The sequence below is a fragment of the Equus quagga genome, chromosome 2 (assembly GCF_021613505.1).
Source record: "Equus quagga isolate Etosha38 chromosome 2, UCLA_HA_Equagga_1.0, whole genome shotgun sequence".
Lineage (NCBI taxonomy): Eukaryota > Metazoa > Chordata > Mammalia > Perissodactyla > Equidae > Equus > Equus quagga.
Window position 1 is genome coordinate 167453291 of NC_060268.1, and position 16811 is coordinate 167470101.

General features: G+C 36.2%; 1 protein-coding gene across 1 annotated transcript in view; it reads right to left on the reverse strand.

Moving 5' to 3' along the window:
* CCDC186 (coiled-coil domain containing 186) overlaps positions 1-16811 on the reverse strand; it is a 54255-nt gene that overhangs the window by 21846 nt on the left and 15598 nt on the right. Inside the window, exons 4-9 of the mRNA XM_046653581.1 lie at positions 12751-12879; positions 7627-7839; positions 6312-6431; positions 1029-1133; positions 468-566; positions 210-296 (exon numbers count right to left, since the gene is read on the reverse strand). Coding sequence (XP_046509537.1) covers positions 210-296; positions 468-566; positions 1029-1133; positions 6312-6431; positions 7627-7839; positions 12751-12879 — 753 coding nt within the window. The remainder of the gene's footprint in view (positions 1-209; positions 297-467; positions 567-1028; positions 1134-6311; positions 6432-7626; positions 7840-12750; positions 12880-16811) is intronic.

Below are 16811 nucleotides of genomic sequence, written 5' to 3' on the forward strand. Positions count from 1 at the left end.
ACACTTCAAAGGGACTGAAGTGGAAGACCTTTTCATCTCAACAAAAGAGTCAATTTTGTGCTGGGGAACTGATACTCTATTCCTCTGAGTTCTTTTATTTTGGAAAATTTCTATATAAATATCCTTTCGCCAACATTAAAATATCAGAATGAGTCCAAAATTAAAGATATTTACCCTTCACCTGGAGTCGTCACTAAAGATTCAATTACCTTTGTTCTCAGTGTTCGGAGTTCATCCATGCCCTCCTTAAATGTCCTCTTCAGATCTTCTAGTTCTTTTATTTTGGCATGATGCATCTTTTAAAAGTTGAAAAGAAACCACAAATCATTATGTACTAAACTAGATGTAAAACTTATCGCCTGCTCCTTCCAAAAGGCCTTAAAAGTAGATGACAATAAGTACGTGTCATTTCCCTCCTTCTATATTTATTACACAGTCCAGGGTATGCAAAGAACAAAACTCCTCACCTCTAGCTGGTCTGATTTTTCTTGCATTTGTTTCTCAAGTTCTCCTTTTGTGACTCTAAGCTTGGCATCAAGCTCATTTGACTTAATTTCTTCTGACTCCTAATGGAAAAGAAATTTTAAAAGCATGACAATTTTTAAGGTTTTGTACTTAGAAAAGTGAAGAAGGCTTTGGCAATTAAGTTTACTAAGAGTGAAATACATAGCTTATGTATCTAAAAATGATGACTGCCTTGAAAGATTTTAAATATGTCAATTTTGCATGAACAAGAACAGCATTTTAGACATGTAACAATACAGAGGAGTTTCTTTTTTAAGTTATACATTTCCTTGCACTCTTCATTCTTCTGACATTGTGTAGTATTTTTATTTGGCTAAAAACTTCTCTAAGAAGATCTCTATTGAAGCTGCAAGTACTTTAACATAGGAAATAACCTGTATTTCACTGCCCTACCAAATACATTCCACACCTCAAATATTGCAGATACAAAAATTTAACAAAACAAGAGTAGTACTGATACTTAGCATAATTTGTTACTAATCTGTTTGAAAAGTTAAGCATACCTGGTACGTTTTTATCATATCCTGACAATTTTTTCGTATCTGATCTGCTTCTTCCTTTGCTTGGGTTAACTTAGTTGTTGTTTCTTTGAGTTTATCTTTGGTTTCCTGCAGTGACATAAACACAGTGACAAGGTTGGGCACACTGATGTGATGACTGATAAGAATGATGACCAGAGTAGGGAAAGTTCTTGTCTTAGCACTGCCACTGAGGGATTGGATACTATTCCAGTAATAACATTTTATGCTTCTGACAAAAAACTCAAGTGTCCTGTGCAGTTAACGGAAAGACAATACATAAAGTTAACTTTGACAGTTTTCAGCAAATCACTAGAAGACACTAACCTGATAAGAGCAAAGTTCTCTGGACACACACATAAAAGACAGTTTTTTGGCTTATGGCCATGGTTTCTATTCAAATCTGCTTTTTTATAGACTGATGCTGCAATTTGGTTTCTGTTCCTAACCACTCTCCTACAATAGCAATTCTGAAGGTTCGCAGGGACTACTCTCTCATCAAATCCAATTACTTTTCTCATTTCTTATTCTTGACTTACCTGCTCCAGTTCTGACCACTCTTGACTCTTTAAATATCCTTCCTCTGTTTCCATTACAAGACAACATACTCTTGTTTTTTCCCTCTTCATTGCTGCCTTCCCCATCTCCTTGACTGGCTTTCTACTTCCTGTGGTGATTTTCTAAGATACAGCCCTGGCCTGCAGCTCTTTCTCCAAAATCCTCCTTCAGAGTAGCCATCCAGTCCCATGGTTTTAGCTACCATGTGCATTTCAAATGAGAGTTTAGGTATCATCTCTTCCTAGTAGCTTCCCTTCAGAAAGGAGCAGATGCTGCTATTCTGCCTTCCCACAGATTGAATCCAGGGCATCCAAGATTATAACAATTAATATACTGTACTGCAGCTTATGTGTTTTCTCCATTGAGGATATAGCTTCTGGACAGCACCCAGCTCAGTACTTCCCACATATTAATTGTTTAAGTAATATTTGTGGAATTAATGAAGGACTACCTAATATAAACCTTCTGCTCTAGTTAGGTTGATCTTCCCAAACACTGAATATTCACCTCCCTTTTTTCTTGTTGTTCTTCCATGTGAAATGCCTTTCCCTTCATCTCTTAAACCATCTAAACTGCATCTATCCTTCACACACTGTTTCTTATGTCATTTTGTTTTTAGATAAATCTACCATATATTTAAGCATTCAGTTATATAGTTTCAGTTGCTAGTCTTTTAATAATAATTTGACTTGTATTAAAACTCAGTATCACTTTTAAAATATAAACATTTGGAGACGTTTTTCAAATATCGGTTTTTAATATTCAAATATTAGCTCAATGAGAAGAGAGTGAAAGAGAAACTTTACCTGGTTTTTTTTCTCACTCTTATATCATTAATAAGTATAACATAGCCTAGCACATAGTACGTACTCCAGTCACTCAAAAAATAGCAATTGAGAGATTCCTATCTGCCAAATAAATATTTATTAAATAAATAATTGAATAAAAGAAAAGCAAGAATCACATTAAATGTGTTTTGGTTAAGGTACTGACCATGCTTCATTCATTCACTGAGTCATTCAGCAATTCACTGAGCACCTACCACGCACCAGGCACTGTTCTATGTTCTTGGGAAACTGCAGCGTGAGAAAACAGCTAAAACCTCTACTCTCATAAAGCTGATATTCTAGTGATGGAGACAGATAAGTAGAATACATAATTAAAAATATGTTATATTAGATAGTGACAAGTGCTAAGGAGTAAAAGTAAAGTGAGGACATGAGAAAGTCTGGGGGAGGTGAAAGTTTAGTAAGGGTAGCCAGGGAAAGTCTCATTGAGAAGGTGATACATGGGTAAAGACTTAAAAGAAGTGAGCAAGAAGATTTGCTAAAGGCCTGGAGCAACGGAGCATTCCTAAGCAATGTAGGAAAATGGCACACCATCTACTCAATTTTAGACATGTTAAGTTTAAGATGCCTCTTAAGTCATCCAAGATGTCAGATGTCAAGTAGCCACTTGAATATATGAATTTGGAATTCTGGGTAGAAGTTATAAATGCGGGAGTCATTAGCATACAGTTTCTACTACTATATTTTCATGTTTGTCAAGTTTCATGTTTTTCAAGTTCACTAATGTTGTCTTCTACAGTGTCTAATCTTCTGTTAATCCCATCCAATGTATTTTTAATCTCAGACATTATAACAATTTGGCCTTTTTCAAATCTTCCATGTCTCTCCTTGACATACTCAGGCTGTATCTTTTTTTTTAATATATGGGTTTAATAATAGCTGTTTCAAAAACATCCTTGTTTTCTAATTCTATCATCTATATAATTTCTGGCTTTCCTTCTATTGATTGATTCTTCTTCTCTTCTCATTATAGGCTATATTTTCCTGCTTCTTTGCATGTCTGGGAATTTTTTATTGGACACCAAACATTGTGAATTTTATGCTTTTAGGTCCTGGCTATCTTTGTACTCAAATATCTTGGGGCTTTGTTCTTGGACATAGTTAAATTATTTGAAACAATTTGATTTGAGGCTTTCTCTTAAAGCTTTGTTAGGTGGGTCCATAACAGATTTTATTCTAAGGCTAATTAGTCCCCACTGCTAAAGCAACACCATTCTGAGGACCACTTGATGCCCTGTGTGTTAAGAGGGTTTTCTCTTTGCTGGTGGAAACATGAACAGTCTCTAGTCCTATGTGAGCTCTAGAAATTGTTGTCCCTACTCCTTTCTGATTGTTCTTTCTCCACTCCTGTAGTTTTCTCACACACATATACTGATTAGCAGTGTGCTAAAGAACTGAGATCTCCATATGGAGATCACACCGCAGATCGGCATATCTTTCTCTTCTCTGGTACTCTGCCCTGTTTCCCATACTTCATACTCTTGTCTCCTCAATTTAGGGAGACTGCTGGACTCCGTTTGGATTCTTCTCCTTTTGCTGTAACCTGGAAACTCTCCAGGTATTACATCTTGCTTGTTTCCCTTCTCTCAGGGATCACTGTCCTACGCTGCCTTGCATTGTCCCAAGTCTAAAATCTTTGTTTCATACAGATATTTTTTTAGTTTTTTTAAGGTAGGAGGGTAAATCTAGACCCTGTTATTCCATAATGCAATAGAATATACTTATAGAAACGAAGAGTTATAGAACAGAACATAGAATATAGTTTTACTAGGGGAGATAATAGCAAAGCTAATTAAAAGTGAGCCCTAGCTTCTAATTAGTGGGCCTTAGGAGTAAACAAACCATTTAACCTCATTCAGCTGTCATTGACAACATACGTAACCTTGAGAGGAGAGCATAGGAAGCGGCAGTCTTGTTGAGGGAATACATCACAAAACATACCGACCCCTGGTCGCACATTAGGTCTGCAGTCTATTACATCCTGCTGGTCTAGATGTTGCCTTGATATCTAAGACTCCACTGCTCTAGTTTTCTCTAAAGCAAAACTATCTGGCAGCACCCAGCACAGTCAAAGAAGAATCTACTGCCACATCTGTTGCCAGCCGTATCCATGCTCCAGTGAGATTATCTTATCCTGAGACCAGATATATAGGTAGCAACCAGGTAGGTGAACAAGCATATGAGGTATACTTGGGGGGAGTCCTTCTTCTTTATTCACTACACTCAAAAGGCTTTTGTTTTTAGAGGGTAGGGGTTAAAAACACATTTCAGTTTAACCTCCGAGGGAGTTTATAAAAGAGAACAAGTAAGTTGTTTCTATTGTTTGACCCTACTGATGATTCTACTGATGATCAGGGTATTCAGTCTACCTAGTCTAAGACTTAAATTCTGGTAATAGTTCCTGGAGGTATGATCAGAAGCTAATGATCACAATGAATCCAGTAACCCCCAGGACTCCAGTATTAATATCTAAGCCCTGATGGGCAGGGACTAGAAATTGGAAAGGGTGCCTAGAGAAAAACTGACTACGAGTCCTGGCTCTTGTCCACATCTTAAGAAGTGGTCTACACTGCCCAGATCGTGATTAAATCTTGTCTCCTTTGATCCAGAGACTCCCTCTCACATCCACTAGGTAAATATGTAAAACAGGTAACCAGGATTGCATCCCAGACACTCTTTGAAAGTAATTACTGTGTCTTCTATGGCTTTTACATCCTCCATATTATTCAATATAGTGCTGTGCACAGAGGGAGACCCAGTAAAACGCCTGCTGGCTAATAAACGCTTTTAAAAAGAACCGGTAAATTTCTAACATTCACATACCAGGTCAATATGCTCACTGTTTTCATTTTCTAGCAGTCTATACCATGTAACCTTATCACATCAGCCTTAAACCTACTTACAAAGCATCTGGTTTCATCTGACCTCAAAGCTGCCATTAAGTCTGTTATCACACATTCTTTGAACACATGGCACACAGAAGACCTAACTAAATAGTCTTACTCCTTGATGCTAGTATTCTAATAGGTTTTAGGATCCTGTCTCTTAGGGACTATAGATGAGGACGAGGAAAGTGCCACACACATTAGACATGAGCAGGTATTATGTTCAGATGTTTAAGCAACTCAGGTAGTTACGAAATCATTACCATGTCACAGGATTTGGAATTTTAATTTCCAGTTCTATAACCCAAAGTAAAAGGGAAAACTTTAAATGGTTTGTAGCCCTGTGTGAGCTCCAGGGATTGCTGCCCCTGGTCCTTTCTCGCAGTTCTTTCTCTGCCTCTAGTTTCCCAACACTCACGCACTGATCAGCAGTTAGCTCAGAACTGGAGGGAAATCCACCATTCTCTAACCTGTCTTTGACCACTGTCAACCCAGACAACTCCCCTAGTTTACTCTGATAATACTGTATACAAATATCCAAAAGTTGTTAACAGTTCTACTGACTTAGAATTATTTAATGAGATAACCCATGATTATAGCTTTAAACAGTATCATTAAACTTATTTTTGAAAACTTGGAAATTATTATTTCCAGAGTTTACTTTCAATTTTGATAATCTACAGATTCTCCTCTTCCCCTTGAATTTCTGACAATGGTTAATATAAAATATAGCATACCAAAAAAATGCTTAAAGAACGAAGTCAATTTGGGGGTTGTAAACAACAAATGATAAAATTTAACACTCTATCCAATTTAATATGTAAATCATGCAAGGAAATATCTTTCACACTCATCAATATTCAGGCCCAACCTATCCTACAGATGTCACTAAATTAAGCTTTATGCCTCATTAACTATTACTGCATTCGCTGTTAAAACTGATTCTAGTAATTCTTCCACTGCTTTATAATACTTACCTTATGTGAATCCACTTCCGCTTTTAATTTGTTTTGTGCCCATTTTACTTTAATGATGTGAGAGTTGATATCTTCCTTTAATTTGTCTATCTCTCTGATGAGTCTAGTAGTTTCACCTTCCTAAAATGATATCACTAGGTCATATTTTTTCATTTAAACAATCAAGTAATTAGTGTACCTTTTATATATCCTCAAAATAATCAAAGCAATAACTCTATAATTCAAGGGCTGGCACATTATGGCCTAAAAGCTATAAAATTGATTTAAAGCTTAAATCATAAGAGAGGAGTAAAATACTAAATCCAATTAACAAATGTAAGATGATCAACATATATATTTTAACCTACTAGAAAAACTGTGAGTACAAGTATACCTTCATGATTCTTCCCAGCTGGCTGGCATTAAGGTGAACTACAAATTAAATTGGTTTTCCCAGAATTCCTGAGAATAATGACAGTATTCCTGAACTAAAAGTTAATTAATAAAAAATAACATTCATCACCAAGAAATGATAATCCACTGGAAACAAGACCAAGCCATGAGGCTGCTAGTTAACAGCAAGGGCTCTGAACAGCTCAGTAATTAAACCTCCTTGGACAGCATCTAAGAAGAATATGTTTTTCTGCAAGAAAAATATAAATTCTATTCTATGATGAATAGTGTTATATTAAGATTCTGGTCAAATTATACTTTTGGCTCAAAAACTATTCATATTTTGACACTACTATGCATATATCTTACCAAAATAAAATCTTCCCTTGAGACACAAACTCATTTCTTCAACATACAGATTTTAAAAGAAAGTTTTAAAAAAAATCTATCAAGAAAAAGTTATCTAGGGGCCGGCCCAGTGGCGCAGCAGTTAAGTGCACACGTTCCACTTTTCGGCGGCCTGGGGTTTGCTGGTTCAGATCCCGGGTGCAGACATGGCACCGCTTGGCAAGCCATGCTGTGGTAGGCATCCCACATATAAAGCAGAGGAAGATGGGCACGGATGTCAGCTCAGGGCCAGTCTTCCTCAGCGAAGAGGAGGATTGGCAGCAGATGTTAGCTCAGGGCTAATCTCCCCAACCCCCCGGAAAAAAAAAGTTATCTAACAAACAACATGTTTCAGTGTCTCACCTTTCACAGCAAACACTTTTTGCAGACAGGTAACAAGACACTGTAATTACTAAAGCATTCACGTTCTTAGAAGGCAAACTAATTCAAACAACTTTATGTCTAATAGTAGTTTAACCATGTTATGATTACTTGATTAAATAAGAGAAAGCAAAGAGAACAAATTTCAAATACAGTACGAGAGCGCAAGCTATACCTTTGTTTCATACAGCTGGTGCAATCGTCCTTTCTCCTGAGAAAGCTGCTTAATTTTGTTAGTGTTTTTCTCAGATTCTTTATTTGCATCTCTAAGTTTTCTCTCAAGTATCTCTTTTTCCTTTCGAAGGTCTAAAGATTCCTTCTCACCTCTTACATACTTCATTACCATTGCTTCTTTTTCCTGGCGTGCCTCTTCACATTTCTTATTGGCCTTTGAAAAAAAAATCTAGCATTAATAAAAAATATTTTTTGAAAATCAAAATAAATAATATTTTTGTATAATATTACCAACGAATTTCTTGGTTTTTGCATAACATTCCCAGGACCCGTTTCATGAAATTTTAAAATGAAAGGAAGAATTCAAAATTATACAGAAATGATACAATAAATAAATTAGTCACTAATATTTGCTTTTACCCTTTCCCATTCCTTTTACTCTGGTTGAATGGTTGCTCTTTTCTGTTTAGTCCTCCAGATCCACTCTCCCACTGTTCCCATCCACCCCTGTGCTCCAGGAAGATGACCCTCAGGGACCAGATCAACAAGTTTCCTACCCTCATACTTCCAGTTGGGTTCAGCCGACAGGGAGCACTAGGCAGAGGACCAGGAGGGTAGGCAGAGAGTGGGATGTGGCTCCTCCAGAGTCACCACAGGATGGCTGAAGGCCACTACTCCGGTCAGGAGCCCTCTCTAAACTACCTTCTCTAGGTTGCACTACCTGCATCTTATCCTTATTCCTTTAGCCCAAAGAGTGATAATGCCTCCTCCAGCAGACCCAGAATCCTGCATTTTCCCTTGTTGGACTCCCTAAATCTTGCCCATATCTTTGAGTAAAGAGCCTTTTTATTAAATTCTCCCTCAAATAATCAGTTCTTGTTTTCTGCCTGAACCCTGATTGAATGGCTGACAATTTCTAAAATCTATAACCTTAGTTCATTCAAAAAAAAGTAAGTAGGGGCCGGCTCCGTGGCTGAGTGGTTAAGTTCATGCACTCCGCTGCGGGAGCCCAGGGTTCGGATCCTGGGCGCGAACATGGCACCGCTCGTCAGGCCACGTTGAGGTGGCATCCCACATCCCACAACTAGAAGGATGTGCAACTAAAGATATACAACTGTGTACGGGGGGGGGGGGGGGGGTTTGGGGAGATAAAGCAGAAAAAAAAAAAGATTGGCAACAGTTGTTAGCCCAGGTGGCAATCTTTAAAAAAAAAAAAAAGAAAGAAACAAAAAAAGTAACAATATACTAATTAATGATCATTTGATTTCCTATATATGAAAAGCTTCTTAAAGTATTTTGCACTTAATAAGAAATACCTAATTGGATTAAGTGTGACACCTATATACCCATTTAAAATTCACTCTTAGTATAAGCTGGTACTCCATATTCTGAAATTTCATACAACGAAAACTTCTACAGATAGCCTTTAATTTAAGTAAATTCATAGTATGCAAATGTGAAGTTGCAGTCTTAAACTTTAGGGATTTTGAATGGTATCTAGTGGTAAATGCCAACTGATACTATAACTGAATTGAAGAGGGCATAGTGTAGAAAAAGCTCCTCTGCTCTGATGACGCCGAGGAGCTTTGTCTTTATGACAAAGTTTCATGAAGTTCTGGTACAGCTGATAAGTACATCTAGTAAACACTCAGAATACTAAACATACAAGTAAGTACTTTTTTAGTCATCCAATTGGGATTTTTTTTCCCCACTGAAATAGCCTACTAATTTTCAAGAAAAATTAAGGAAAACATTGGAATAGGGAAACCAGAGATCCCTAAGGATTTGACAATGTGCTTGTGAACAAGGATTGAGAAAATTGTGCTGGAATTGGCTAACAGAATTAGCTAGACTTTTAGATAATTGAATAACTGTACTTAGAAAAAAACAATTAATGGTAATGTCAACTTTAAAAGAAGTCTGGTTTCATGAAAACTTAATGCTCAGATATCATATTAGCTTTTGGGAACACAAAGAAGAATAAGTCATGGCTTCTGTCCTGGAAGAGCTCACTACCTAGTAAGAACAACACATAAACAAACATTATGATCCAATGTAATTTCTAGTGAATGAATGTACAAAGTTCTCTGAAAAGACAAAAATATTAACGTTTCCTGGGAAGAGCTGGCATTAAGGGTGAAAGATGCTGTACTTGGACGAGGTGCTATACTTGAGCTAGACATTGAAGGTTAAGTAGGATTCAACAGAACACAAGGAGTTAGTCAAGGAAAGAAATTCAAAGTAGAGTGATTATCATGTGTTAATGCCTAAAAGTATAAAATAGCATGATATATTTAGAAGATATTAAGTTATTTTCTAAGGGTTAAACTTGGTGTGTTGGTTGGAGTGGGGAGGAAGTAGTTATAAAACAGAAAGAGAGGTAGCGATTAAATCTTGAAAGCAAGAAGGGCTTCTCTTGTAACGCTAATGATTTGAGATTTTATCCTACAGGCAATGGGAAGCTGAAGAAATATTTATAGATCAGAACCTTTTATTAAATGTGTGTCTTAGTAAGATAAACTGGTGGTAGCATGAAAGTTTCATTAAAGTTGAGAGATAAGAAGTAGAAAAAACAGAAAAAAGACAATTACAATAGATGCAGTAAAATATTATGAGGTTCTTGACTACAGCAGGGAATGTTCACCAGAATGTCCTGTTACTCAGTCATCCATGGGTCAGCTGCAAAGGAACAACCTGGGGTGTTATAAGTTTCCATTTCTATGTCCCATTTCATAGGATCGTTGGGAATATTAAATGAGATAATACAGCGACTACTATTTAAGCTTCTGTAGAAAGTCAGTCCATTTACAGCACAGATAAAGAAAGAGAAGTCAGTAAAGTCTTTGGATTTGACCAGTTTAAGATGTTTATCGTTGACTTGGATGAAGCTAAAAGTAGGAATAAGATAGTTAATAGGATTCAACAGTCAGTTAAAATTAAGGTAACATCTAACTAGCTCTGCTTCTCGAAATATAGCAGATAAACCCTCCCCATTCAAAACACCAAAAATTTTAGAAGAAATAGAGCGAACATCTTTTTAATGTACACTTGAGTTCACAAGAAAGTATGGGAAATCCCCATGGCCAAAAAATCTAAGAGGAAGTAGGAAGGTCTGAAACCTTCTTTTACCAATACCAGGCCACCGGGGATGAGTGGGACATGTTATAAAGTCCCTGAGAATTTATAACATAACCCTATCCTCCTGTAAGGGTGAGGTTCAGATTCATTCTACCTACCTGGTCTGAGAAATGAAGAAAACTCAAGCTGGAAAACTAAATTGGGGAGAATATGCGTTTGTGTGCATGAACAAGTGCACACACATGCTAGGAATCCACTTCTAAATAAAACTGACCAGGTTTGGTGACTCTACGTGAAGGGTAAACAAGCGTTCATTTTACTATTCTTTTACCTTTTCTATAGGCTTGAAAACTCTCAAATTAAAAAGTTGAGAGGAAAAGTTAGAAGAAAAAAGGAACGAAGCAGATCTATAAATAATTAAATGGAACAATCTCCAAAATCTACTTAATAATACCCATCTCTTAGGGTTGTTGTGAATATTAAATAAGTTAATACCTGTCAAGTGTTTTACACATGGGAAGGCATATAGCTTGCAACTCATTACCTTAGCTACTATTATTAACCTCACCTACACTTTTCCTCATTAGGGAGGAAACAGATACACAGTAGTGAGTGTAGTGTGTTGCCATTTGTCAAAAAAAAGAGGTAAAGAGGAGGGAGAAAGGGAATATATGCATGCCCGTCTATGCAACAAACATTTGGAAGGATACACGGGGACTGGGAATGAGTGGTTGTCTCTGGGAAGGGGAAATGGGAGAAAAGGTGCGGAAGATTTATCTTTTACTGTTTGAACTGTTATCATGCACGTTACTATTACTTTGTTTTTATTTTAAAATATAATCTCTGAAGAATATTTTTTTTAAAAAGCTCACTACGTGATTCTAACGAAGTTATGTTTGGGTCCACTAAAACCAACAACTTCTTAACGTCTTATCCTCTAGATTTCCCTTCAATTAGTATTAAAGGTTTGAGAACCGATAGTGTGAGTTTTAAATATACAACACATTTCCAATGCTAAGAGGCAGTACATAGTAAAGAATAACAGAAATAGGGGCCAACCCCGTGGCCGAGTGGTTAAGTTTGTGCGCTCTGCTTTGGCAGCCTGGGGTTTTACCAGTTTAGATCCTGGTTGGAGACCTAGCACCACTCATCAAGCCATGCTGAGGCAGCGTCCCGCATGCCACAACTAGAAGGACCCACAACGAAATATACAACTATGTACCGGGGGGCTTTGGGGAGAAAAATAAAATCTTTAAAACAAAAAACAAAAAACAACAGAAACAAAGGTTGAAGATATTCTGTTTCTTAAACTTCTTCCAGAAAGCCACTTATGGTAGTAGCTTTAAGGTATAAAGGACTGGATCCATCTCATTCAGAGTGTGAGGAGTCAGTTAACCCCTTTGGCTTCAATTCACTGTGAGGACTGACTGTTAGTCAGGCATTGGTGCTGGTGTTGTGGATACAGAAAAGAAGATGAATAAGATCCCATCCTCAAGGAGTTCAAGCAATAATAATAATAATAATAAAGCACTGTTTAAAATCACTTCTTTTCAAAAACATATATATTAACTCAAAAAGATTACCAAAGTATGTTAAGTAGGGGAAAAAAGCAGGTTACAAACAGGAGAAAAGACATACAGTAAGATTCCAATCTAGTAGGGGAAAAAAGTATATGAATAAGTACACATAAGCACGTGTGATTTATATACGCATCTGTGGTAAGACACATAACCAAAGTATCAATTTTTAGCTATGGAACAAGGAACAGGATGTAAAGGGATTGGAGGCAGGAAGCGAGAAGGACAGATGAAGGGGGACTTTCATCGTTTATTCTATACGCTTCCTTAATTTATTAAATATTTTTTTGCAGTTAGCATGCATTTATGTATTGTGTTAGTATTTTTTTAAAAGTTTAATTTTTACAGAAATAAAATTACTTATTCCTAATACGCCACTGTTGACCAAAACTGTCTAACAGGGTTAGTCTACTTTAATGAACAAGAAAGAGTCATCAGAAAGTTAATAAGGATAATAACTTGAAAAATACCTGTTCCATCCGCTGAGCCATCTCTTTGTGCAATTGCTGAACTGCATTTTTAGCTGCAATGTCTTGAGCTACTAGTTTATCTTTGGAAGATTTAACTTCTTTATTAAGTTCCTCTATTCTGGATTCTAACTGTAAAAAAATCATTTCCAGATAATTTTTATAGCTGTATCAAACAGACCACCAATACTTCAAAAATAAATATAAACAATGTAAATAAAAATAAACAACACAGTAAATACACTTCAAGCATAGAAATCAAATGTTAGCAATGTTTCTATACTTCATCAGAATTGTTAGTATAAATCTGAAGCAGATTCTGGTAAGATAGATGTTAAGCTCTAAAGCAATTACTAAGGAAATAATTCAAAAAATATAGTGAAAATATCATGAAAGAAATTTAAATGTTACATATTCACTTAACATAAAAGAAAGCAGTAAAGGAAGACTAGGGGAACAAAGACATGAGACATATAGAAAATTTCAAAATGGGAGACATAAAGGGGGCCGGCCCTGAGGCCAAGTGGTTAAGTTTGCGCACTCCACTTCAGAGGTCCAGGGTTTCACTGGTTTGGATCCTGGGTGCAGACATGGCACTGCTCATCAAGCCATGCTGAGGTGGCGTCCCACATGCCACAACTAGAAGGACCCACAACAAAAAATACACAACTATGGGGGCCATCCCAGTGATGCAGCAGTTAAGTGCACACGTTCCGCTTTAGCGGCCCAGGGTTCACCGGTTTGGATCCCAGGTGCGGACATGGTGCTGCTTGGCACGCCATGCTGTGGTAGGCATCCCACATATAAAGTAGAGGAAGATAGCCATGGATGTTAGCTCAGGGCCAGCCTTCCTCAGCAAAAAGAGGAGGATTGGCAGCAGTTAGCTCAGGGCTAATCTTCCTCAAAAAAAAAAAAAAAAAAAAACCACAACTATGTACCAGGGAGCTTTGGGGAGACAAAGGAAAAAAAAAAAGGGGGGGAGACACAAATCCAACTATCAATAATAACAGTAAATTAGTGAATTAAATAACCATATCAAAACACAGAGATTGTCAGACTGAAATAAAAAATAAGATCCAAAATACGCTATCTACAAGAGTTGCTTAAGATTCAAAGATATAAATAGACTGAAAGTAAAAGAATAGAAAAAGATATATCATGCAAATAGCAATTATAAGAAAGCAGGAGTGGCTACATTAATACCAAACAAATAGACTAAAATAAAAAATGTTACTAGAGATAAAGAGGGACATTTCACAGTGATATAAAGGGTCAATCCAGAAGAGAGATACGAAAATTATAAATATATATGCACCTAAAAACATAGTACCAAAATACATGAAGCAAAAACTTACAGAAATGAAGGAGGAAATAAACAGTTGAACAATAATAGTTGGCGACTCAGTACTTCACTTTCAATAACAGACAAAACTAGACAGAAGATTAACAAGGAAACAGACTTGAACAAAACTAGAAAACAACTGGATCTAAAACATCTAGATAACATTCCACTCAGCAACAGCAGAATATACATTCTCATCAAGTGTATATGCACTATTCTCCAGGATAGAACATATGCTAGGTCATAAAACAAATCTCAATAAATTAAAATATTGAAATTATATAAAGTATCTTCTCCAATCATAATGGAATGGAAGCAGAACCCATTAACACAGAAAGAAATTTGAGAAATTCACAAATATGTAAAAATTAACACCTAAATAAGCAATGGGAGAAATCACAGGGGAAATTAGGTGATGAATGAAAATAAAGACACAACATATCCAAAACTTACGGGCTGCATTTGAAAGAGTGCTTAGAGGGAAATTTATAGCTATAAACACCTATATTAAAAAACAAGAAAGATCCCAAATTAATAACCTAAACTTCCATCCTAAGATACTGGAAAAATAAGAGCAAACTAAACCTAAAGCCAGCAAGAGCAAGGCAATAATAAAGATTAGAGAGGAAATTAATGAAATGGAGAATAGAAAAATAGAGAAAAATTAACAAAACAAAAAATGGTTCTTTGAAAAGATCAATAAAATTGAAAAACCTTTAGCTCGATTGATCACTAGAATTGAAATGAAAGAGGGACATACTGACCTTACAGAAATAAAAAGAATTATGAATGAATACCATGAACAACTTAACTTAGATGAAATGGACAACTCCTAGAAAGACACAAACTACCAAAAAAGCATCAAGAAGAAATAGAAAATCTGAAAGCACCTATAACAACAAAACAGATTGAATTAGGAATCAAAAAATAAAAAACTACCCACAAAAAAAATTCAGGCCCAGGTCACTACATAGGTAAATTATACCAAATATTTAAAGAATTAATACCAAATGTTCACAAACTCTTCCCCCCAAAAAGGAAGGAACACTTCCCAACTCATTCTATGAGGTCAGTCCTACCCTGACACAAAAAACAAAGACATCACAAGAAAAGAAAGCTACAAGACTAATCTCTCTTATGAATACAGATGGAAAAATTCTCAACAAAATACTAGCAAACCAATCATGCAATATATAGAAAGAATTAGATACTACGACCAAAACGGATTCATCCTAGTAAGGCTAGGCTGGTTTAACACCTGGAAATCAATTGGTGTGACACAATATACCAAGAGAACAACAAATAACACACGATCATCTCAATAGATGCAGAAAAAGCATGTGATAAAATACAACACATGTTCATGATAAAAACACTCAACAAATTAGGAATAGAAAGAAACTTCTTCAACCTGATAAAGAGCATTTGTGAAAAACCCACAACTAACACTGTACTTAATGGTGAAAGACTGAATGCTTTCTCCCTAAGATCAGGAATAAGAGAAAGATACACACTCTCGCCACTTCTATTCAATATTGTTTTGGAGGATCCAGCAGGGCAATCAGGCAGGAAATGAAATAAAAGGCACCCAGATTAGAAAGGAAGAAGTAAGTGAAACTGTTTGCAGATGACATGACCTTGTATTCAGGAAATCCTAAGAAATTCACAAAAAAAATTTTTAGAACTAATAAATGAGTTCAGTAAGGTTACAGGATATAATATTAAAAAGTCAATTATTTCTACACTTGTAATTAACAACCTGAAAATGAAATTAAGAAAAGAATTCCATTTACAATAGCATTAAAAAGAATAAATTGGGTGTATGGCATAGTGGTTAAGTTTGTGTGCTCCACTTCAACAGCCTGGAGTTCACATGTTCAGATCCCAGGCGCAAACCTAGCACTGCTCATTGAGCCACACTGTGGTGGCATCCCACATAAAAGAGAGGAAGATTGGCACAGATGTTAGCTCAGCAACAATCTTCCTCAAGCAAAAAGAGGAGGATTGGCAACAGATGTTAGCTCAGGGCCAATCTTCCTCACAAACAAACAGATAAAAAAGAATAAATTACCTTGCAATAAATTTAACAAAAGAAGTACAAAACTTACACTCTCAAAACTACAAGATATTTTAGAAAGAAATTAAAGATCTAAATAAATGGAAAGATATCTCATATTTGTGAATTGGAAAACTTACTACTGTTAAGACAGCAATACTCCCCAAATGAATCTACAGATTCAATGTAACCCCTAACAGAAACCCAGTAGGCTTCACTGTAGAATGACAAGCTGACAGTAAAATTCATAAGGAAATGCAAGGAACTGAGACTAGCCAAACAACCTTGAAAAAGAACAAAATTCAAGAACTCACACTTACCAATTTCAAAACTTACTACAAAACAATAGCAATGAAGACAGTGTGGCACCAGCATAATGACAGACATACAGATCAAAGAAACAATTGAGAGGCCAGAAATAAACCCATGTATCAGTTGATTTTCAACAAGGATGCCAAGACCATTCAACAAAGGAAGAACAGTCTTTCCTACAAATGCTTCTGGGACAACTGGATAGCCATATACAAAAGAGTAAAGTTGGACCCTTACATCATACCATATACAAAAATTACCTCAAAATGAATCAAGAACTAAATATAAAAGACAAATTATAAAACTCTTAGAGGAAAACATAGGGGTATATCTTCATGATCTTAGATTTGGCAA